At 38.8% G+C, this 16,688-nt stretch overlaps 2 protein-coding genes across 2 annotated transcripts; one reads left to right on the plus strand and one right to left on the minus strand.

Annotated features, from left to right (window-relative positions):
• Positions 1 to 1,805: 1,805 nt before the first annotated feature.
• On the minus strand, positions 1,806 to 9,933 carry AsnRS (asparagine--tRNA ligase). The gene is made up of 3 exons (XM_088034616.1): positions 9,766 to 9,933; positions 6,282 to 7,137; positions 1,806 to 2,634 (listed from the first exon to the last, which is right to left on the minus strand). The coding sequence occupies exons 1-3, from the start codon at positions 9,785 to 9,787 to the stop codon at positions 1,860 to 1,862; spliced, it is 1,653 nt and encodes a 550-aa protein (XP_087890742.1). The 5' UTR covers positions 9,788 to 9,933; the 3' UTR covers positions 1,806 to 1,859.
• On the plus strand, positions 9,922 to 16,571 carry D12 (YEATS domain containing 2 homolog D12). The gene is made up of 7 exons (XM_088034618.1): positions 9,922 to 10,200; positions 10,245 to 10,875; positions 12,556 to 12,701; positions 12,789 to 13,408; positions 15,822 to 16,080; positions 16,124 to 16,364; positions 16,410 to 16,571. The coding sequence occupies exons 1-7, from the start codon at positions 10,122 to 10,124 to the stop codon at positions 16,513 to 16,515; spliced, it is 2,082 nt and encodes a 693-aa protein (XP_087890744.1). The 5' UTR covers positions 9,922 to 10,121; the 3' UTR covers positions 16,516 to 16,571.
• Positions 16,572 to 16,688: the final 117 nt, after the last annotated feature.

Genomic DNA, 16,688 nt, shown 5'->3' on the forward strand with positions numbered 1-16,688 from the left:
TTTCGTGCTGTGGTGTAACTTTGCCAAACTCATCTATTAAATTAGCCTCGCATGTGTCTAATTGCTTTGCTACATTGGTGCTCAATAAAACACTATCAAGTTCCATTTTATATTACAGATGAAACTTTAAATTAAACGAGAACCACGTGTTGCGGCTTCAAATTTTCAATTTTGACATTTTGACAGAGCGCACGCGCAGTTGATCTCATTAGCTCTAAAACCCATAAGTGCGAAAGACGATGGAGCAAAATTTGAAATGTGGAAAGCTTTGTTTTTTAATCCTTAGAAGTATTTCGTATCTTTTCGCTCTTGGAAATAAACACACAAATTAGGCAAACAACTTTATTGTATATTTCTGCTACATTTTAATAGAATTAAAATGGTATAATTAGGAACGAAAAACATGTCAAAAATAAAACGCGTCAGCTTTTGAACAACCATCTAAAGTCCGTTTTTTTTTTAAACCACCACCACCGCAATCTTCCCCTGCATTTCAACCGGCAACGGTGCCTAGGGAGATTTTTTGTTGAGAAAATAATTGTCAAATTTTTTACTTTTCTGAAAATTACGCAGTGTTTCCGTTAAAAACGTTTCATTTATACCCTTTTGGATGGCAAATCAAAGGATTAAATAGTGAAAAGACTCGGCACAGCCTGAAAGGCCGTTTTGTGTAATCAAATTGACAATTAGGCAACTAACTTATTTGATTTTATCACAAAAAAGTCACCATCGACAACGTTGCCTTGAAAGGGGGTAATTGGGTGGTCTAAGTACCAGCGGCCTGCTTCTATTGGCTCAAAACTTGGTAGCAAACCTGTTAATTCTAGTAACCTTGGCAGTTTTGAGGAAGTCAAATGTCAAGATTTTCGGAGGATCGGACGAGTCGTCGATTTATTACTACAAAATTACTGCAGTTTTGAGGTTATGTACAAGTCTCGTCAGGTCAGATCTGGTCAGGTTTTCGGAGTATTGGACAAACCGTCTATTTATTACTCCAAAATCATCGCAGTTTTGTAGTTATGTCAAAATTTGCGGAGCATCAGACGAGTCGTGGATTTATTACTACAAAATCGCCGCAGTTTAAAGATTGTCAATTGACAAAGAGGTTAGGAACATCAGAAGTGTCGTCGATTTATTATTTTTTATTATTTAAACACCGCATTTTTGAAGCTATCAAAAGTCAAGATTTTCGGAATATCAGACGAGTCGTCGATTTATTACTACAAAACACTACAGTTTCAAGGTTGACAAACGTCAAAATTTTAGGAATATCGGACGAGTCGTCGATTTATTACTACAAAAACACCGCAGTTTTGAGGATGTCAAATGTCAAGATTTTTAGAGCATCGGACGAGTCGTCGATTTATCACTACAAAATCACCGCAGTTTTGAGGTAATAATGTCAATGGCACGTCAAGATTTTCGGGCCATCGGACGAGTCGTCAACTACAAAACCACTGGTTTTCAAGATTGTGAATGGTCAAAATTTTAGGAACATCGGACGAGTTGTGGATTTATTACTGCAAAATTACCAGTTTTGAGGTTGTCAAATATCAAGATTTTCGGTCCATCGGATGAGTCGTCGATTTATCGACTAAAAACAATAACATTGCACAGTTTTAAGGTTGTCAAAAGTCAGAATTTTAGGAACATCGGACGAGTCCGTCGATTTATTACTACAAAAATACGGCAGTTTTGAGGTTATCAAATGTCAAGATTTTTGGAACACCAAAACCACCAAAACCCCGCAGTTTTGAGAGTATGATAAAGTCACGTGGGCCGTGTCATTTATTAAGGAAGAGAGCTTTCATTGGCAATTCTTTATTTGAATAAATGCAGATAATTGAGTGTTTAACAACTTATGGTTTACAGTGGTTCAGATATCTGGGATACAGGCAAACTTCTCTGATATGATATCTGTTCAGTAGCCAACAAACGAATCTCTCCAGCCCCAGCCCGTAGCCCCCATGTGGACACGTCCCATATTTCCTCTGGTCGGTGTACCAAAAGTACGGCGTGGGGTCAATTCCCTCTCTTTTATACCCCTCGAACAGCTCCTCCAAGTCGTGTATCCTCATCGATCCTCCGACAATTTCCCCCACATTCGGCAACAACACGTCGACGCTCTCCGTCAGTCGCGCGTCCTCCGGACACTTCGACATATAAAACGACTTTATATTAGCCGGGAATCTGCACAGCATGATCGGTTTGTTGATCTGATCGGTCATCTTCCTCTCCGGCATCTCTGGAATGTCTTCGCCGAACTCGTAAAACGAGCCGTCCTCCTTCGTGATGTTGTTCTTCCTGAGATACTCGATGGCTTCTGTGTAGTTCATGCGGAGGAACGGCCTCTTCGGGACCTGGAAGTTGGGGTTGAGCTCGTAGACGATGTCGGCGTAGGGCGATTTCAACACACGGTCAACCACGTCGCAGATGAGGTCCTCCAACCGGTCCAACAGGTCGTCGTAGGTTATAAAAGGGCACTCGGCCTCCACGTGCGTGTACTCCGCCAGGTGGCGCCTGGTTCGACTTTGCTCGGCGCGGAAGCTCTCGGCCACGCAGTAGACGTCGCCCATGGACGGCAGACACGTCTCCAGGTACAACTGGGAGCTCTGCGTCAAATACGCCTCCTCCCTGCAAACAAACAATGATCTCAACGGTTGGACAAAACTCAAATAGTTATTTGTGTACCAAGGCCAAAAAGTGTTTCTTTTTTGGCCGAGCCTTTTTTTTAATAGCCGAGGCCAGAAAGAAGGCGAGGGCAAAATTGCACTTTTTGGCTTGATACACACACGATTTTTTAGGCAACATCATTAAATTTACAAGTTAATTATTTAACTAATAACTAATAAGTATAAAATTGAGGGTAATATCGGTATCTTGATGTAATATGCAAAACTATGGATAGATGGCGCCACCATAGATCGGCCGAAAATGTTTGCGGCCAGAAAAGACTCACTTTTAGGCCGCTTTTAAGGCCTAAAAATTTCATTTTCAGTTAAAGTCGCCTAAAAAACAACTTGATTGGTTGATTTTTGGCACACTCGTATAATTAATGATGTTTTATAAAATGACATAAATCTTAACTAATTAAAATTTAAAATAAGACAAGTAAAATTGGTTAAGTTGGTAGTGTCACATCAATCCGTACCTATTTAAGAAATTATATTTTAAATTTTGGAAAAATCCGTTCATAAATAACAAAGATATTGGGTCACCCTGTATAATATTTGTATTTATATGTTTAACTTTTATAACAATCCAAGTTTTGCATTATTTTTTGTGTTTTTTATATATTCTATTATGCGGATGCAACAATTAGTCCGGATAAGCGAGGTTCTACTGTACCTCAAAAGTGCAGTATACGATTTTTTCAAATTTTGCTAAAACTTAAAAATAAAAAATCAAACAAAATCACTTTTAAAAGTTTAAGAATAGTATATTAAAAAACGAATTTTGATAAAACCCTTATTAAAACACGAGTCCAGGTTTCTAGCACGAGTGCTGGACAGGACAAGTGTTAAAAGTTTTATAAAACGAGTTTTCATGCTATTTTTCCTAATTTGTGTTTTAAACCCTTTTTTACAAATAAAATAATTTGCGTGCTTTAGGGAAGTTTGTTACGGGTTGGCAACAGTGTTTTAAATTCAAATCCTCACGGCTGCGATCGTGTTTTCAACATCGTTCAATTTGATACTGAGATTTGTTGCCAACCGAAAAAAATTTCTAGATTTTTGATGCTTTTAGGATCAATAAACGCACTCAAAACAAGTACGGTTATACATGGTGTTTATAAATGTTTCTAGCATCAAGGGTGGCTATGAAATGTCAACGAAATTTGCCGCTCATTACAAATGCGGGTTTAGATTTTTCAATTGACATTTGCAGTTAACCTCAATCATAGAGCAAAGTTAATTTTGAAAAAAAAAACTGTTCTAATTTTGGTTTGAAACCTGAAAATCAAAATTTTGGACACAAAACTGTAACTGAACCGTCGTTGACGTAAGTAACATTATAAATAATTTTCAAGATAGTCATATTCACTATGAAAACAAACCGGCAAAATAGTGCTTGACAGGAATTGCAGAGCCACCCTTGATGCTAAAAACATTTATAAATACCTTGTAGATCGGTTACCACAGCAAATAAAAAAACTTAGATTAAAGCACTTTCTTTTTAAATACAGAATATAATTAAATGTAAAAAAATCTAAACTCTAACAATGAAATTGTTATGAAATTTTTTACCACATTGACTATGATCGGTTAATAAAAAAGTTTCTGTTAGTTAAAAAACACATATTTTGCTTTTAGCTTTAGGCTCAAGAAAGAATTAGCTGAAACATGGTAATTGGCTTAGGTGCCTATTATCATCACCCTGTATAATTGAAAACCATACTGCAATACAGTCCGTTGCAAAATTATAAACGCACCCATAATTTTTATTATTTTAAACCTTACATGCGGGTATTTGGGATTTTAATTTTACCTCAATAATTGTTGTACAAGGTGTTTATAAATGTTTCTAGCGTCAAAGGTAGCTCTGAAATTCCTGCCGTGCACTACTTTGCCGCCTTGTTTTCATACTGAATATAACTATCTTGAAAATTATTTATGTTACTTACGTCCATGACGTTTCAGTTACAGTTTTGTGTCCAAGTTTTTGATTTTCAGGTTTTAAACCACAACTAGAACCGTTTATTTCTCAAAATTTACTTTGCTCCATGTTTGAGGTTAACTGAAAATGTCAGTAATCGAAACCCGCATTTGTAATGAGCGGCAAATTTCTTTGACATTTCATAGCCACCCTTGATGCTAGAAACATTTATAAACACCTTGTATTAAAAAACTTTTTTAGGAGACTTAAACTGAAAATGAAATTTTTAAGCCTCAAAGTAAGTCTTTTCTGGCCACAAACATTTTTGGCATATCTATGGTGGCGCCATCTATCCATAGTTTTACATATTACATGAAGATACTGATATTACCCCCAAATTTATAATTATGTATTTGGATAAAATCAAATCGACAAACTGCTGTAAATTATTATTACTAATGAGCATATTTAGCAGTGCTGCTGCAACAATATCAAAAAGCACAACAAAAAACCTAATTCATATAAATTGTGACGCTAAACATGTTGAAACTGCAAATGTAATAATGAAAATATGAACTTTTCTGAAGGATTCATAAATATTTACAATTATTCAGTTGTTTTAAATGATTAAATCAATAAATCATAAATAAAATTTAATTAACTTGTCAATTTAATGATGTCGCCTAAAAAATCTTGTTTGAATCACACGGCCAAAAAGTGCCATTTTGCGCTCGCCTCGGCCATTAAAAAAAAGACTCGGCCAAAAAAGAAACAGTTTTTGGCCTTGGTACACAAATAACTTCTTTGGTAGCATACATTTACCACCGATGAAAAAAATTTTGTTTTCTATTTATTTCGAAAACTGTTACCAATTGGGCATTTTTGTCACAATAACTGTATTGAGCAAACTCAGATTAACTTAAAATGATGCAAATTACTAATGGCACAAATGAAATTGTTGCCCAGTGTAATCAAAGAGATTGAATCAAATACAAGGTGATTCTTATTAATATTAATCAAAGGGTGCGTTGACATCTTTTAGATATGTGTTTTCTTACACCATACGATTTTGTTCAAGTTAGAAAACTTGACTTGACAGATGACAGATCAGTGACGGCGAAGTTGGAGCCCAATGGCGTATCATGTGGTAATATTTCGCGGTAAAACAAATTTTAGATGTCCAAAATGTGCTTTGGTTACACTAGATTTGCATCATTTCGCACCCTAACCCCTGTCAGTTCTACGCTTATGTGTAACGCATTCAACTAGTAGCGAATTGCGCTGCGCCCTACGTCAAAATTTGCAAGGTCGTCTATGATTAATATTAATAAGAATCACTCTGTATTTGTATCACGTGAGCCACAAAATTTTTGTTTAGTGTAGGCCATGAAAGAGAGAGACAAAGATAGAAGTCATGTCGGAGTGAAATTTTGTTTTTGATATAACCTCAATTTTTTGATGAAAAAATGTAACATTACGAGGTGAAAATAAGAGAAAATGTATCGTTTGTCTCTCCTGAATCAATAATGTATTGAAAACTAATCGAAATTAAATCAAATGTCAAATGTCAAACTACTGTCAAATTTTGTCTCGACTTACGTAAATTTTGTCAAAGCCTACCCTAAATAAAAATTTTGTGGATCACACGTTAGTTTTGTTCAACTTTTCATACAGCGTCTACGTACCCGAAATAGTCCAATTTGAACAACGTAGAGCCCCCTTCGCACTGCGTCTGGACGATGGACGGCGGCGTCACCTCGCAGTACCCCCGATCGGCGTAATGGTCCCTGAAAGCCTGCAGGAGCACCGACCTCATCCGAAGCACCTTCGAGGTGTTCTCCCCGCGGATCATAATGTGGCGGTTCTCGGCCTGCACGTCCGGCAGCGCTTGTTCGTTGAGAATCCCGTCGGCGCCTCCTGGGGGCGCGAGCCCCACCAGCTCCCAATAGTCCACCGCCAGCTCGTGTCCCCCAGGGGCCGTTTTACCCTCCGGTACCTCCTTGAGCGTGCCAAAGAGAAGCACCGTCGACTCCGTCGACAACACCACCGCGTTGTACGTCTGGCACAGCGCGTCCGTCAAGACACACTGCAAGAAACCCGTGCCGTCCCTCAGAGTAACGAACATCAAATTCTTCCCTTGGCGCCGCAGTCGGTGCACCCATCCGTAGATCTTCACCCTCTTCTCTCTGTGCTCTTTTCCGTTGTTGATTTTGATGGTTTTGGCGGCGGGCAGCGACTTGTCTTCGCTGATGACGATCTTCTTCGCCTCCTCCAGGTTCTTCTCTCGTTTCGCCGCGTCTTCTTCGTCTTTCTTCGCCGCGTCGGCGTGTTTGTGCGATTCTCGCACCCAAATCTTCTGGATTTTCTTCAGCTGGGTCTTCGACGCCGGCTCGAATTTCACCGCTTCTTTGCCGTCGACGTAGATGACGGGGAACGGTTCGGCGCCGGCGTGGCGCATGGCGCGCAGGATCGTCTTGAAGGGCTTCTCCTCCGTGCCGAGGCCTGCTTCGTCATTGCCGGACTTTTCCGAGGTGTAGATGGCTGTGGAACGAAAATTTTATGAGTAGAGTAGGCAATGGCGTGACGTCATTTTTCCAGGATCAACTGTTATCACAATTTATTAACAATGAGTCACTCAGATTGACGCTCTGCTTGGGTTTTCCCAGCAAGGCAATAAATTTAAAGTTAATCTAGCATGTTTTAATCATGTTTGACCTTGACACAATGTCAAATCCACTTGTGTTATTTTTCCTGCAGAGGCGCCGAATTTAAAATGCGGCTCTGTGATTGGTCCAGCTCAGGAATGTCAAACAAGAACTGTGACATTTGTCAAATTGTTACTAAATTGTAGTAATAAACCTGTTTTTGTTATTGTTAGTCCATTACAGATATCTAACTTATCCCTTTCAAAACCTATTAATTTAAAAAAAAAATGTCGCCCACTTTTTTTTGTCCGTGACTGTAATTTTACTGAAGTGTACTGAAATTGACGAGAAGGAACCATCACTGGGGTAGTATATAACTCGCCTGCTGGATTTCAGAATAGTGCGACCAATGAATTTACGACAGTGCCTCCTAGATTATATCAAACATGACATATTTATGAGATAAGAAAAAAAACCGTTTTTAGTCTTTAAATTTAATCTTCCTTAACTGGGTTTTTCCAGATAATGCGCTTTATATCCGTCATTTATTTATATTTAAAGATTATTCTGGAAATTCTGTTGCAATTATTAATTCACTACAAATAATATGTAAATAAACATTTTAATTTGGGGTCAATTCCAATCACTTTTTTTTTCAGTACAATCGAAGAAGGCGGCAATTAAAACAAAAAAAAAACAAACGTTGAGCCTACCTATTTGATTGAATGGAATTTTGAACAATTCCACGGCTTACTACCAACTTAAGCTTATTTTTTTAGTCAAAAAAGTGACATTTCAATGTTTTCAGTGTTATCGAAGAAGGCGACGCATTAAAGAAAATCGCATTGCAATCCAAAGCCTACTTGACTATTAAGAAAAGGTGACGTTGACAATTTATCGGATCAATCACAGACACGACTATTTTTCCACGGCCTACTCCAACAAGAATTTTTATATACAAATTTATAACCATGGCCTGCTAGATAAATTGTTTCTTGGACGTCAAAAAACATTTTCCTTATGCCAATTATACGAAATATTTGTGTTTTTTGTGATAAAATTGGCCTTTTTAATCACAAAAATCAAGAATTTTGATAATTTGATGTAATTTCGTATCAATTCTACGATAATAACTTTTTTTTTCAGTACAATCGAAGAAGGCGACGATTCAAACAGCATTTTTTAAACATGAGCCTACTTGATGGAATGGAATTTTGAACAATTCCACAGCTTACTGAAGCTTATTTTTTTAAAAGAAAAGTGACATTTATTATTTTTTAATGTAATCGAAGACGCATTAATGAAAATTAATCGCATGCTCAGTCACATTGCAATCCAAAGCCGACTTGACTATTAAGAAAATGTGACGTTGATAATTTAACGGGTCAATCACAGACACGGCCATTTTCCACGGCTTATTCCAACGTGAATTTTTATCAACAAATTTAAATAATGGCCCGCTAGATGAATTGTTGCTTGGCCGTTAAAGAAATTTTTGTAATACTAATCGTAGGAAAAATTTGGGATAAAATTGTTTTTTTTTTATCACAAAAATCACGAATTTTAATATTTCATTTAATTTGGTGTCAATTCCAATAAGAATTTTTTTCAATCGAAGAAGGCGACGATTAAAACAAAACGTTTTCCAAACGACAAGCCTACTGCTTGATTGCATGGCTTTTTGAACAATTCCACAATTTATTTTTGGAGTCAGAAAAGTGACATTTCGATGTTTTCAATGTTTTCGAAGAAGGCGACTCTAGTCATTTTTAAATCCAAGGCCGACTCGATTTGACGTTAATAATTCAACGGATCAATCGAAGACACGATAATTCTTTCACGGTTTACTCAAACAAGAATTTTTATCAACAAATTTAAAACCATGACCCGCTAGATAAATTGTTGCTTGGTCGTGAATTTTTTTTTTCTCATACTAATCATAGGATTTTTGTGATTTTTGTCATCAAATTGGTCTTTTTTATCACAATTTCATTTTGTGTCAATTCTACAATAATAACAATTTTTTAGTACAATCTAAGAAGGCAATTCAAACAATGAGTCTACTTGATTGTATAGAATTTTGAATAATTCCACAGCTTACTATCTAACTATGCTTATTATTTTAGAAAAAAATGATATTTTATTTTGCAATGTTATCGAAGGAGGCGGCGCTTTGCATCGTCAGTCACTTTCCAATCCAAAGCCGATTTGGTCGAAGATGTGACGTTGACAATTGAACTGAGTAATCAATCAGACACGATCATTTTTCCACGACCTACTCCAACAAGAATTTTTATGAACACATTTAAAACCATGACCCGCTAGATAATTGTTGCTTGGACGTCAAAAAACATTTTCCTCATGCAAATTATACGAAATATTCACTATTTCTGTCTTAAAAGAAGCCCAAATTCGATCAATTTCAGACCCATATTGTGATCGCAACACGATTTCACCAAAAATTCGCGTTTTTGGACCGAAATCCATGCGGCGAAATTTCTAGGTTAACTACCAAAAAACTCACGTTTTCCGCCTTCTCCGGACATTTTCACCAATTTCTTTTCGGTTTGTTGGACCACGAAGCTAACTCGGTTAAATGCAGCAAATTTCTGATGCAATTTTCCTCCAAATTTGTATTTATTACGGAAACGTCACTTCGGCGCACCTTCGACACTGCCTGGAAGTGGCTACATGCCTGCTGTCACCTGTCACACCTGTCAGTGACATAACCTCATTCATGCCCAAAAGGACTTATTTGAACAAGATAAGAACGAAAAATGTTGTTCTCTCAGGTTTAAACGGTATTTTCGGTTGCGAGTGTGCCGATTTACGGGATCGTGGAGGAAAAACGATGGATTTTGACGTTTGAGGTTAGAAACAATGGAGAGTTGCAAAGACGGGAAGGTAGACCCGGACTATGAGAGCTACAATTCGGCCGTGGAGCTCAACGAAGAAGAAGGTAGAGACTCGATGGTGTTTACTGAGTCTCAAGTTTGTTTTTAGATAAGAAACAGAACCTCGTGAAGATCCAGAAGATCATTGAAGAGGAGTACAACCGGGAAATCGGCCAAAGACAGGAGCAGATCGAACAGATCGAGCTGCAGATCTGCAGAGTCCGGAAGGTCCTCCACTTGCTTCGGTACGCCCTCATCAAATCGTACTACAAGAAGAAGGAGCTGGAGCACAGCGAGGACGAAGCCTCCACGTCCGACCTCCTGGTGGACAAGCAGAACCGCATCCACCCGGCGATCAAGAAGCTCCTCGGGAAGAACCTCGACAACCTCAGCGTGTTGAACGTGCGGGACAAGCGGAAGAGCAACTCGCGGAGCGTGGCGGCGCCTCCCAAGTCCCCAGAAACCAAGAGAATCAAGCTGAATCCGGAGCCGGAGAAGGAAGTGCGAATTCCTGTCAAGACCGAGCTGGAGAACCTGCAGAACAGGAAGAAGACGAAGTTTCGGGTGGTGGTGGGGAACATCTCCAAGTGGATGCCGTCGAGCGAAGACGACGCGCTCACCCACAAATGGATGGTGTACGTCAGGGGACCAAAAGACAATCCGGACGTCTCGCATTTCATCGAGAAAGTCGTTTACTACCTCCACCCTTCCTACAAACCCCACGATGTCGTGGAAGTCAGGTGAGTTGTCTTCCTCACAAGGGAAAACTCAAAATCGCGTCAAAATTTCTGTATGCAATCTACTTCGAATTGTATTAGACACGTGTCGCGGCTTTTTTGTGGTGAGGCTTCAGTTTTCGAGATTTTTTTTTTAAATTGGCAATTTTACACCGTACTCTTTAACCTTTAACTGTTATAAAGGTATACAGGTTGTCCCAGAACGCATAACCCATAGAGCAAAAGAAGGTGCCGACAGCAATACAGATGGTAAATTTCAAAACAAAAATTGACTAAGTTTAATACAAGGTGTTTATAAATGTTTCTAGCATCAAGGGTGGCTATGAAATGTCAAAGAAATTTGCCCCTCCTTACAAATGTAGGTTTAGATTTTTCAACTGACATTTGCATTTAACCTCAAGCAGTTAATTTTGACAAACAAACTGTTCTAGTTATGATTTGAAACCTAAAAATCAAAGACTTGGACACAAAATCTCGTAACTAAAACGTCATTGATGTGAGTGACAAGTGTAGTTAAACATAGTTATATTCACTATGTAAACAAAGCGGTAAAATAGTGCATGGCAGGAATTCCAGAGCCACCCTTGATGCTAGAAACATTTATAAACACCTTGTATATACGTTTTGACCTTTTTCTCATAAACTACAAAAGATAAAAAATTAAAATTTTGGGAACCAAAATAAGCGAATAAAACAAATTTATTGACAACATTCACATATTCGTGACACTTCCGGTTATGTCGGAAGTGGTAGTTAACTTGCTTATTTAAAATGAAACATCCTATATATTATTGCACTTTTAGATTCTACATCCAAATTATGGATAATGTGCTATTACTTAAATTAAAACATTTCAGGGATTTCTTGATTTTTGTAAAAAAAATTGCACAACAGAAGTGAATTTTTTTTCCGAAATAAGTACGCTATAATCTATTTCAAAATCGCCACGTTAATTGGAAAATAAGCACAATTCAAACGTACAATGAAATTTCGCATTAACTTCATGTATTTCCTACTAAAAATACGGAAAAAAGAAGTGTTTTTACTCTTTTGTTTCCAATTTTTCAAGCATGCTTTGGTGACAATTCTATTTTATGTGGATCTTTTATAAACAAATTTGGTGGTCTATTAGAAATAAAAAATTTTCAAAAATGTTTGTGGAAATATTTTTTTTTGTAACGCAAATTTAATTTTTTTTTTGAAAAATCAAGATATTTCAGAAATTATACAATTTAGGGATATAACTGTTGGATTATTAAATATTGCCTACTTGAGAAATTTAACCTACTTGCCAAAATAATATCAACTTGTGCTTAAATAGATGTTAACTGTAGTGGCAAACGAAAATTAAAATTAAGTAACTTCTTCAAAGTTTTTAGTTTTGGGAAAAAACATTATGAAAAAAAAGTCCCTCAGCAAGATTCGAACCGAAAAACTCGGATCGCAAAGCGGAGAGATTTCCACAGGGCCTCTATGGGTTGACAGTTGAAAAAGCGCGAGTCGTATTAAACAGTACGATGTAAAATTACCAATTTTCAAAAAAAATTTTCTCGAAAATAGAAGCCCCACCACAAAAAGCCGCGACACGTATCGAATAGAATTCAAAGTAGATTCCATAGAGAAATTTTCACGCGATTTTGAGTTTTCCATGTCAGTCGGTAAAGTCGCAGGGGTGTTTTTCAGTGAGTCTCCGTTTCACCTGTCGCGGCGCGGATGGGGCGAATTCCCCGTCAGAGTACAAATCTTTTTTAAAGTGACGCTGAACAAACCGATCGACGTCGTCCACAACATCAAGTTGGACAAAACCTACAGCGGGAGACAGACTCTAGGTAAGTCGCAGTTGGCTCTGGAAAAACAATCACATTTTGAATTCATCATCTAGTCGGCTTGTTACAAAACAATTGTTTCGTTTCCAGGCAACGAAACAATCATCGACGTGTTCCTCTACGATACCGAAACCGAAGCGCGTCCAAACCAAGAAAAGCAAGACTCGGAGTTGGACATCGTCACCGAACACGACTACTGCACCGAAACGAAGACCGAGCACCTCAAACTCGTGCACTCCTACAGCCTTCCTCCGTCGCACGAAGGCCTCCCCAGGCCGAAGAAGGAGAAAATCGAACAAGACGAAAGCAACGCCCTCATCTACGGTCTGGACGCCTACTTCCACCACGAGACCTCGCGAGTTATAGCCCCCACCACGTTCAAGCAACTCATCGAACTCAACCGCAAAGACATCAAGTTTAACAATACGAAGATCATCGTCTTCGGGAAGAAGATGGAGGGGTCGTTTTTGACCAACTTCGGGAAGCTTATACAGGTTCCGGCGCGGCACAAACTCGAAGGGAGGATGAGGGTGACGGTGCCGAAGAATAAGTTCAAGAATATGGGAGAAGCACTGCCTTATTTGTTCAAGCGGCTTCCGCTGTACTCGGAGATGGCCAACGACGCCGGATATAAGAGGATGTATCCGTTCACTGCCGGAAGTCTGAAGGAGTTCGTCAGTTGGAACGTCGGGAAGAGGCGCAGTTCGGAGGTTTGTGAAACATACTGGGTCATCTAGGTGGCTGGCATGACGTCATTTACGCCTACTAGATCGTAGTGACAAAATGCAAGGCAACTCGATGAAGTTAAAAATGGTTTATCTAGTGGGCTACTACGACTACTAGATTGCAGTTTTCCAAATGTTGAGTCTACTTTATTGAATGAAATTTCAACTATTTCATTGCTTATTACCAACTTTGACTTATTTTATGCATTACAATTTAAAATGTTATCAAGCAAGCGACGCTTTAATGAAAGCAAATGTCATCCACAAAGTCACTTTTCGCAATTCAAAGCCGACTTGGTCTAAGATGTGACGTTGACAATTCGACTGATCAATCACAGACACGACCATTTTTCCACAGCTTACTCCAACATTCATTTTTTCAACAAATTTAAAAAGAGAATCAGAGTTGATCATCTAGTTGGCTGTCATGACGTCAATTACGGCTCCTAGATTGTAGTTTGTGTCATGATAAGATTCCAACCAACTTGATGAAAAATCAGAGTGGCTGTCATAACGTCAAGTACGCCTACTAGATTGTGTTTTTATGTCATGGGAAGATGCCAGTCAACTTGATGAAGAATCAGATTAGCAGATACTCTGATTCTTCATCAAGTTGACTGCCATGACGTCATTTACGCTTACTAGATTGTAGGTTCTATGTCATGAGAACTCGATGAAGAATCAGAGTGGTTTATCTAGTTGGATACTACGACTACTAGATTGCTGTTTCCCAAATGTTGAGTCCACTTTATTGAATGAAATTTCACTCATTTTCATTCATAAGACTCATTTTTTCAACAAATTTTAAAACAGAATCAGAATTGATTATCTAGTTGGCTGTCATGACATCAATTACAGCTACTAGATTGTAGTTTGCGTCATGACAAGATTCCAACCAACTTGAGTGGCTACCAATTTGATTCTTCATCAATTTGGCTGCCATGACGTCATTGACGCTTACTAGAATATGTTTTTATGTTTTGACAAGATGACAGCCAACTTGATGACGAATCAGAGTGGTTTATCTAGTTGGCCGTCATGACGTCAAGTTCTCTTTCTAGATTGTGTTTTCATATCATGACAAGATACAAGCCAACTTTATGAAGAATCAGAGTGGTTTATCTAGTTGGCTGTAGTGACGTCAATTACGACTACTAGATTGTAGTTTTTATGTCATGACAAAATGCAAGGCAACTCGATGAAGTATAAAAGTGGTCTATCTAGTTGGCTACTACGACTACTAGATTGCAGTTTTCCCAACGTTGAACCTACTTGATTGCATAGAATTTGAAATAATTCTATTGCCTGTTACCTGTTTTACCTACTTTTTTTCGTTAAAAAAGTGATATGATAATTGTTTCAATGTTATCAAGAAGGCGACGCGACGCACTAATGAAAACAAATGTCACCCTCAAAGTCACTTTGCAATCCAAGGCGAAGATCAATCAAATACACGACCTTTTTACCACAGCTTACTCCAACATTCATTTTTATCAACAAATTTAGAAGCTGAATCAGAATGGATTATCTAGTTGGCTGCCATGACGTCAATTATGTCTAATAGATTGTGTTTGTGTACTGAAAAGATTCCAGCCAACTCGATCAAGAATCAGAGTGGCTGTCATGACGTCAAGCACGCCTACTAGATTGTGTTTTTCTGTCATGAAAAGATTCCAGCCACTTTGATAAAGAATCAGAGTGGCTTATCTAGTTGGCTACTACGACTACTAGATTGCAATTTTCCAAACCTTGAGCCTACTTGATTGAATAGAACATTAACTACTCCATTGCTTATTACATACTTTGGCTTATTTTTTTATTTAAAAAAGTGATATTACACTTGTTCCAATATTATCAAGAAGGCAACGCACTAATGAAAACAAATATGCCATCCTCAAAGTTATTTTGCAATCCAAAGCCGACTTGGTTGAAGATGTGACGTTGACAATTTAACGGATCAATCAAAGACACGACCATTTTTCCACAGCTTACTCCAACATTCATTTTTTCAACAAATTTAAAAAGAGAATCAGAGTTGATCATCTAGTTGGCTTTTTTCAATAAATTATGACGTCAAGTACGCCTACTAAATTGTAGTTTTTATGTCATAACAAAATGCCAGCCAACTTGATGTAGAATCCGAGTGGTTTATCAAGTTGGCTGTCGTGACATTAGTTACGCCTACTAGATTGTGTTTTTATGTCATGACAAAATACCGGCAAACTCCATGAAGAATCAGAGTGGTTTATCTAATTGACTGTAATGTCACGTTATGACGTCACTAGATTGTGTTTTTATGTCCCAGTCAACTAGATGAAGAATCAGTTTATCTAGTTGGCTGTCGTTTTTAAGCCAACTTGATAAAAAATCTGTATAACACAATAATAATTGTTTTTAGTGGAGTCGCGCCCGGGCCATCAAGAAGCTCCTCTTCGCCGAGAAAGTCGTCGGCGCGGAGAACTGGAACACCAAAGCCATCCTGATGTACGGCCGCTCGCACGACTACACCCCCTTCACCTCCTACGGCCTGTTCAACCGGCGCTCCGAAGAGAAGAACCTTTTGATGTTCTGCTACTCCGATTCGAACCACCGAAACAACGCGCCTAGGATGATCGAAGACTGCGAAGACGTCACCGTCAACGTCGACTCGGACTCAGGTACCTCCGGCGCTCGTGAACCAAATCTCAATTTTCTTTTCAGAAACCACCTCGCCGAAGAAGGTCGAGCCTGCGATCGACATCACGGATCCGCACGCCAGACTGGAGTACTCCTACATCAAGCAAGCGGCGTTGAACACCGGAGTCATACTCAAACCGGAGGAGATCATCGAAGGAGTCAAAACGAACGGCGCCGAGATGATGATCCTGGAGGCGGTCAAGTGTCTGGCGGAGAATCTGATCAGGAGGGCGAAGAATCACAAAGTTTGCACGAGGAGCGTTAGGTGAGTTTTGGGGGAGTTCGAGCGGTTGGTAACACTGCGTTTCAGTTCCAACACGAGCGCCATCAGCAGGGAGGATGTGGAGATGGCGTTGAGCGAACGGCCGGAGATGCTCTGTTTCCGGTTTTATAAGGAAAAAGACGAAGTTTTTTAGTACCGACCGAGAAATGTCCATTGTAATGTGATCAAATATATTTTTTTAAGGGAAAAGTTTGGTTAGCTCCGCCCACGGTTACATTGTTTTATCACCCATTTGTAGCGCCTACTTGATTGGTAGCGAGGCGAGCGCTCCAAGGTCATTGTGAATATCAAGAAACTGGAAGGTCC

The sequence above is a fragment of the Gnatocerus cornutus genome, chromosome 4, assembly GCF_029298725.1.
Source record: "Gnatocerus cornutus isolate USDA-ARS CGAHR chromosome 4, icGnaCorn1.1, whole genome shotgun sequence".
In the NCBI taxonomy this organism is placed as follows: domain Eukaryota; kingdom Metazoa; phylum Arthropoda; class Insecta; order Coleoptera; family Tenebrionidae; genus Gnatocerus; species Gnatocerus cornutus.